Raw genomic sequence first — 8,631 nt, forward strand, 5'->3', positions numbered from 1 at the left:
TACTGTCGGAGGGCACAAGTTGTGATTTTGTCCCAGACTTATTAATATCTTAGTATCAACAGTGTACTCAGATCAATCTTCATGCATTTTCTCGCCAACATACATCAGTAAAGTTGAATTAATTCGTTAAACAATTACGTAATTTGAACACACCTAAGTATATGAACATCAGTAACGATATTTATCAATATATTGGTAACTTTACACAGACCCTTGTCAGTGTGTTTGCTGTAGTTTGTTGTCACAGCAAGATAACTGGAAGTCAATGACGTGTGTAACAATACACACAGGTACGATATAAGGTCATATAGATAGTTGGATGACGGAGTATTTTTATCACATTTTACTGTATCCTCCACGTTTACATTTACCAATGGTGAATACAAAGCCGTCCTGAAATCAACAAAACAACAGGATGTATTTCAGTGACACATGACATACCGCCACTATTTACATGTTAAAAGGAAGAAATAAATATGAATCTGAGGATAACTAATTATTAAATATGATCAATGTGAAGTATGTTTGACATATTACTTGTTTCAGTCAACAAAAAACGTCAAAAACATTATTCGAATCAGATCAGAATATGAATAGTCCTTCAAACACACTTAATAAAAGAATACTTCGACAATATCGGGTAAACTCCACCAAAACGTGATATTTGGACAACCTTGCTACCCTGGGCGTGGCGAACCATCCTCATAACTACATTATTGTACGCACTAACCTTGACAAGATCGGGTAAACTCCCCCAGAACGAGACATTAGGTACAACCTCTCTACCCTGTGCGTGGCGAACCATTTTATATATAACATACCTCCAATGACCGGTAACTACTTACCTTGACAAGATCAGGTAAACTTCCCCAGAACGAGGCATTGGGTACAACCTCTCTCCCATTAGCGTGGCGAACCATTTTATATATAACATACCTCCAATGACCGGTAACTACTTACCTTGACAAGACCAGGTAAATTTCCCCAGAACGAGGCATTAGGTACAACCTCTCTCCCATTAGCGTGGCGAACCATCTTCATAAACAAAATACCTCCAACCATGTAAGTAAATCCTAGCGACAGTGCACTGGAAGAGAGATAGAATCTGTAACATTTCTTGTAACTTTTAACGATGTATATCATATTATTGAAAGCACTGTAGTAGTTCTACACGTAACGTGTAAATGTTCATGTGTTGCCATGTGTTTCCCTAACGATTCACTGAAGATATGTTGATGTTTCCTTTAATGAACACTTGTCATGGTTTTACAAGAAGAGTAAATAGTAAACACCCCCACCCCCTGCTTCATCGACAACACCTGTTTTGCGATATATCTTCAAAAACACATTCCACTGATGATCAGCTATTTTGCAAACAAGCGAGTGTATAGATTATAAATGAATTGGATTCAAGATTTTTAGCATTTGTTTATCATCTTTTGGTTTGTTTAAAGTTAGTTCCATTTTGATCGCTATGTGTTTTACCGTTTGGTGGCCCTAATGACCCTTTTATGTGTTGACGGTCCGTTAAGAATGCAATAATAATAATAATTTGAATTGGAAAGAAATTAATGGTAAGAATCGCTATATATGTGTGTAGGATTCTTACTATTGACTGGGAAGCTCTTTATTGTAGTACAAGGTTCTTACACAATGACAAGGACAGTCCCAATGCTGATACCGTCTGACGAGCCTCCCGTTTTAGGCCCTGGACCTGGGTCTGGACCAGGACCTTTAGTGGTGGTGGGGTCTGGTGGCGCAGGGCCGCTACCGCATTGTCCCGGGCATCCACATTTTGTGTTTACAGTGAATAACTGTGAAATATAATTACATCACTTTAGTTCCTCAACAGACACATAGAGTCAACCAATTAAACACTAAACATCATGTAATGCAGCTTAATTCATTTGGCTCGACTGTCATCTAATTCTAAATTGGTATTGAAAGGTGCTATTTATTTATGTGTCTTTTGAACAATATTATAAACCACAATGTCTGATCGATAAAGAATTTAACAGTATTATTAAAACTGTAGGAAAATATTACCATTTGTATAATACATATGTAAAACACATGATAAAAGCAACATTTGAATCAGGAGTGTAAAATCACACTTTGAAAAATGCAAGTTATGGGATTTCAAAAATAATTAAATCGAGCAGAATCTATTTAATTTACTAAAACTATTCATTTGACGTTGAACTCATGTCACATTAACAGGTTTTCTTTTTAAAAGGTTAACAATCATACGTAAGTGACAGAGCCTGGAGCAGTTTCACCATCTGCAGAAGCTAGCGGAGGATCCGCCCCAGGGTTACACACCAATGTTACGTCGGTCGTTCTACAACAGAAGGAGGTATTAACCATGATTAATCTTAAAACCAGTAGTCATGTCGAGGTACATTGTATTATCACACGATTTGTGGTGCCAAGTTATGAGTATAAAGTTGCGAATAGAACTGTAGCCAATGTTGTGCTATTGTGGTTCTCATGGTATATCAGTTCGGTCTAATTTAGTGGTGTTAGTCCTCTAGTAGACATTGTATTTACATATTTCTATGAGAACAACAGTCTTTGATAAATATATTTACCTTGTAAGACCAGATCCCTGGTCTATATTAGTGTACTTGACGTGAACCTGGTTTAAACTATCGATTTCGAAACCTACATTTGAGGCATCACCGATCTGGTAACTTGCCGATCCATCTGTCATTACTTGACATGCCTGGCACAAACAACAATAATGAAATAACATACATTATGAAAATATAAGCAAATGAGAGAAGAATGCCGAGAACATTCATGGAGTGATAAGTAGAGACTTCATCACGAGGGAAGTTAGTATCGACTCCTACAATGATCTTGTTATGGAAGTTGACTTGAAATTTCTTTTAATATTCCATGAGATCGAAAAAGAAAATATCGTCTAGACATCGGTTCCTGTCCGGTATACATTTCGGTGCTGCCATATTGTTGAACTGTATTACGTGAACTATTAAGCTACGTTATCTAGAAGCCGTGTGATTTTGGTTACTGTTACAGTGTTGCTTCCAAAAAGAGACAAAAAATGTGGTGAAATCCATTCGTCATAAAAGATGAATATTCTTTTCATTGACAAATTTGGGTACATTTTTTTGTCTGTCATTTCAGGCAAGCGAATTTGAGGTGGTATTAGTGGATATCTCTCAGCAAAATACTGGAGTATCACCGATCATTTTAATGAATAAAATCTGTACCATGAGCACATTGCAATTCATATATAAGTTTGGTCAGCATAGCGTTGTTACCGAGATACGATTGATAAGTGGCTCAAAATGAATGCTCCATGGATACCGATATTTCAACCTTAATTCAATCTCGTATTCAATGAAAACTAGGTAATATCATTTAAAGACAGATATTGGAAAAAGGAAAATGAGTATAAGACCAAATGTTCCGAAACGGTATGCGTCTTCAACTTCATCGACGATAACGTAATGAACTTAACACAAATGAATAGATAGTCTGTATGTCACACTTACCGCTGCATTAGAACAGGATAATTCATTAAATGGATAACACAGGTTTAGCGAGTATTTTTGACCATCACTGCTGATCATATCTGCAAACCTAAAAATGGAAATAGTTAAAATCATTGTTTAATGACATATGATATTACACAGATATTGTTTCTTTTCATGAGATGTTAAATGATCGTCATCTTGATGAAAGTACGTGGATTAAATCAATAACTGATATCTGCATTTCTATATAACGATACAACAGAGCCAAACAATGATTAATCCGCATCATACAGCTGTTTCATCCTTCCAAGACGTTAGTGCTAATGTTCTTGATTTTGAGACCTCGGAAGTCACAGAGGAAAATCAAAATTCAACGAAGGAAATATAAAACATATTAGATGGGAAGGGACACTAGCCCCAATAATTAAAAAAAATCATAATTTTGAATAAATCTGCTATTTTAGAATGACGTTAAGCACATATAGATATTCTGAACTGTGCATCATCTTAAATGAATCAACACATGTAGTAGGTTACGGCAAACCTCGGGGACCAGTGTCTATCACCTGCAATCCCGAAAATTACACAACTTAAACAAATGTGAATTACACTTTTTAATACAACTTAAGCACAACTTAATACAACAGATTCACCGGCTGTGATAGAGTGGGGGATAGGTTGTGGGTGATTAGTAAATCATTAAATCATAGGCTAACAATTCTCCTACCTTTTTCAAAAAATGGATGGATACTATAAGGTATTCAACAGGGATTCTTATTATGTTGTTGTTCACAATTCTAAAAATACAGATCCTCAAGTTCGGCCGAAACATGTTGACAATTTTAGCCGTCAATAAAAACACAACTGCATTGGATGTTGAGGATCTTTATGTTTAGGTTTATGTTGGGCTGTTATGTTGTTTAAAAACTTCAAGTCATCATTATTGGAATAAAATACAGCTCTTTTATTTCATTGAATGATGTTCCGATAATTTCTTGTTTTGAGAATGATACGGAGGTTTCATTTCTAACATCACGAAGCCTGATTTGCATCATGATGAAGATAAAAGAATTCTTATACCCTGAAATCGTTTTGATATGATGTGTTACTCGCTGAAATATACAACGAGGATGGGAATTAGTTACTAAAATGAAAGTCCTACCACTTTCTGAGTCATATTCAAATATATAAAAATAGTCGATTCTCATTAATTATGATATGATTATAACTGAGTCAATGTTGATGAAAACGTTTTCTGATTTCTTGTAATTCTTTTTGTCGTCCGCGCCCGTTGTGTCAATGTACCTTTCATTATCAGGTCAACAGTTTGTAAAGTAATACTATTTCTAAATTATTATTTAAATGTGAAATCATTATCGGAATGTTAACAATGAGTTCCTGGTTCTAAATTTTAATCATCACGTGTATGATATCTTGGTCTCGTGATTTGTTGACAAACTCGGGTCAGGAGGTCAAATAGCACATTGTACAATGGAATAACTTGTAATGTATAATCAGTGTGTACTCATTTCTGCCCGGATGCCATTGGCTCGCTCTTCAATCTGTAGATAGATTGTAATATTGTTTGACATTGTTTAGGTACAAAGATAAACTATTATCTTTAAACAACGATGCGATGTCAGAGGGATGTATAGGTGTAAAGTTTTATGTTTATATATTTAATCTAGATCTGTGTCTACGATTTTAGTTTTCATACATTATTGAGTTTAAGTGTAAATATTACATAACATTTCTTCTGCCTATATTAATGTACAAATAATATTGATAAAATAATATACAAAAAATTTGAGGGTATGCACTACGATACCTCCACTTAATCAACGTCTACTGTTTGACATCATGTAATTCTAGATATGGTATCAACATTCTCCGTTGTGTTTTATTGCCTGTATTTCATCAGTATACGTGTAATATGATGAAGTTCCGTACTTTGATATTAACAGTGAATATGTAACCAATCTAGTGGTGTGACTCCGATATTTAAAAGGTCCCTAAATTCACGATGAAGAATTTAACTTTCTAAAAATAGGCAATAAACTTGCAGGTGGGACATATAGAATCATTATGTTTCCTCTATCCTCGAAACAGAAATATATGTATGAACATTTATCGAGGGGTGACAGTTTTTCGGTGATCTGTAAAAATGTTTTTAAAGATTTTATCGAATAGATTAGATCCTGTTTTCAGTACGGATTAGTTTCCGAACAGACAACAATCAGTATATTTAAATCCTATTTAGTATTCAGACCTCTTTCCTTCTACAGAAATATATACTTTATATTATGGGAGAGAGGGGTCTGTAGAGTAGAGTTTCACATCAGTATGATAAAGTTTGTGATACTGTATGACATGATGGCTTCACAAATTAAATTGTGTATCCTTGGTCTTCGTTACGGGTTATATAAACTGATGTAAAAAGTTTAATGGATTGAAATCAATATGGATAACAATGGAGCGCGTTATCTTACAAGGAAGTACTCTCCCTGCAAAATTGTATTTGATCTTTATAAATTCATAAGTGATTTAATGTTGATTGAAAGATGATTCTATTTGATTATGTTTATAACCTACAGTCGAACCTCGTTATCTCGAGCTCATATAACTCGAAGACCCCGTTTAATTCGAAATATTTCATCGGTCCCGGCCGAATGTCACACTAAACATTCCAACTCACTTAAATCGAATACTCGGATAACTAGAAGATTTTTCATGTCCCTCCGACTTTCAGATAATGAGGTTTGACTGTACATATTGTTAGGGTCGTAGTAATATAAAGGGAGGCTACTGCGGTGCCACTTAATTACAGTAAAATAGAATCAAAGTACTGAAAGTACTGAAAGGCTAAACGTATTGAAAAATGTTCACAAATAACCAAAGCTATATTACTTTCCCCATACTCCTACACTTTGGAATTAAAAAATTACTAAAATAGAAGAACCCGAGGCTAATTTTCTTAATTTTAAGCGATTATATATCTTCTTTAATTCTTATTTCAAATTTGACGACAATAATGTGAACAAATCAAAATAGGTAAAAAAAAATAACAAAATACACACAACCATATATTTATCGCCAACAAGCCAAATGATTAATAGCTCTATGATGAAGTTGACTAAATAAAACCTTTGAAATACCCAAGATGTTGCAATTACTATCCTATCAATATGAGGATTTAGAAAAATCGAAATGACTTTATACCTACTTCTTTATTTTGAATGAATTGCAAAGTAATAGTCCTTACTTATTGTAATTTTATTTGTAGTTGAGGAAGGTAGATAAGGTGTACACAGCATTTCAGATAGATAAAAGTGTAAGTAATTACATTAAATGTATTTACATGCCTGTCTTCCTTGAAGTATCATGGTTAGACTTTTCTTCCAGTAATTATGTCTATAAAGGCATAGTTCTTTGAGATTAAACCAGACTTCCATATATATATATATACAAAATTTACAATATTTTCACTATTACTACTACTATTTTTGATCTCCATTGCATTAGATAATGTCACCATGACACGCTAAATGAATAAATATGTTATGGAAATATTTCGTTCTAGTTAATTGATAATTATAAACATGAATATTTTGGGGTTTTTTATACGCGCTTTGTTTGAAGGAATATTTTCATTTCAAGGAACTTTGATACACATTAACAAACCTTGAGAAATCAGCACAATCAACCTTCATCAAATAAAACTAAAAGACAAAAAGTATAAGTTATAACAGAGTCAACATCATGATCAGTACAGTATTAAACATATATTATTTATAAATCATGAGCACCAAATGTACCTTGTCTACGAAGCGCAAACTTTTTATCTTCAAAAACTTGAAAAAGTGTCATGGCGGTGGGTGTGAAAAACCTGAAAAAATTGTCATATCGGCGGGTGTGCGCGTGGGACGAACAGTCCAATTCGGTGACGTCTACTGAGGTAAAGTGATGTTATATATTAAGTCGATCTTGCCACAACGACAAGGATTAAAACAAAATTGATGTTCTGCTTGTAAGTTTTGTTTGTTTATCAGTGCTGTTAGTTGATAATTCAAACCAAGCCCCCAGACTAGCTTATCAACTCGCACGTACAGTGTTCTGTACGCTTACGTCATGTCGAGAATTCCGTAAAATATATTGTTCAAAATTTATCAATAGTTCAACCACACTGTGCTTCTTTTTTGAAATATATAGTAATCGTATTGTTATTAAAAAATAAGCTAATTTTGGATGCTTTTAAAATAGCGATTTGAAAGATCGCGGCATTATTTACGCAGAAAATTGCCGCTAGAGGGCTCTAACTCTTTTCGATATTTCAGCCAATGAGAAGGCCAGAATCGGTAAATTTTGTCTGAAAGGCCGTCGCAATAGGCTACGCGTACTGAGTACGTTTAGCCTAAAACTGTGTTGTAGCTCAAACTTCTTTCATGTCTTCATTTCCATAACTATTAATATGTACGTAGCCTTTTGAATATGATTATTCAGAGCCCGAATCTATTCATGACTTACATATATGTATGTTTGAAGAACATTGCTGATATTACGCATATGCACATGATACGATTGTTGACAAATTGCAAATCATTTATGATCATCTTTAATGCATGCAACTCAATGTTATTATCAAAAGCTTGTATGTAAAACATATTGTTCTGTTTAAAAAATCTTCACTTTCGGAACACATTAAAGACAACTGTAACAATGAGTAAAAGATATGTGTAAATCGGTCCTTACATCGCTGTTCCGTCCTGGTTGCCGATTGTAGAAACATCAATATCACCACTACCATCGTCCAGTGAACAAGAACACAAGTCTTTCTGTGTACAAGTTAGTGCACTTGTATATGTGACCAATACTAGGCTCATAATCGTCACACTTATTGTCCATTTCATCGTCACCAGTATATCTCACAGCTCCTCAATAAATAAAATATCTCAGAATATATGATTAATGATCCAGCCTGAGCAGGAATAGTAGATATGGCAATTAACTGGTTTTCTACTCATATTACATACTATACTATATGTGTTTGAGTGGTACACCGATCTATGATTAGGTGTATGATAACATTATTATCATTATGAATTTTCCAGGTCACATGAATGTTCTACCC

At 34.2% G+C, this 8,631-nt stretch overlaps 1 protein-coding gene across 1 annotated transcript; it reads right to left on the reverse strand.

The window, feature by feature from the left end:
* Nucleotides 1-336: 336 nt before the first annotated feature.
* Nucleotides 337-8,410, reverse strand: LOC132565574 (uncharacterized). The gene is made up of 7 exons (XM_060230220.1): nt 8,253-8,410; nt 3,522-3,609; nt 2,592-2,725; nt 2,251-2,341; nt 1,651-1,814; nt 961-1,087; nt 337-393 (listed from the first exon to the last, which is right to left on the reverse strand). Exons 1-7 carry the CDS (start codon nt 8,408-8,410, stop codon nt 337-339), a joined length of 819 nt encoding a protein of 272 aa, XP_060086203.1.
* Between the last annotated feature and the right edge of the window lie 221 nt (nt 8,411-8,631).

Source organism: Ylistrum balloti, unplaced genomic scaffold (assembly GCF_031769215.1).
Source record: "Ylistrum balloti isolate Yb309-2 unplaced genomic scaffold, AGI_CSIRO_Ybal_v1 Utg369724, whole genome shotgun sequence".
NCBI classification, from domain to species: Eukaryota; Metazoa; Mollusca; class Bivalvia; order Pectinida; family Pectinidae; genus Ylistrum; species Ylistrum balloti.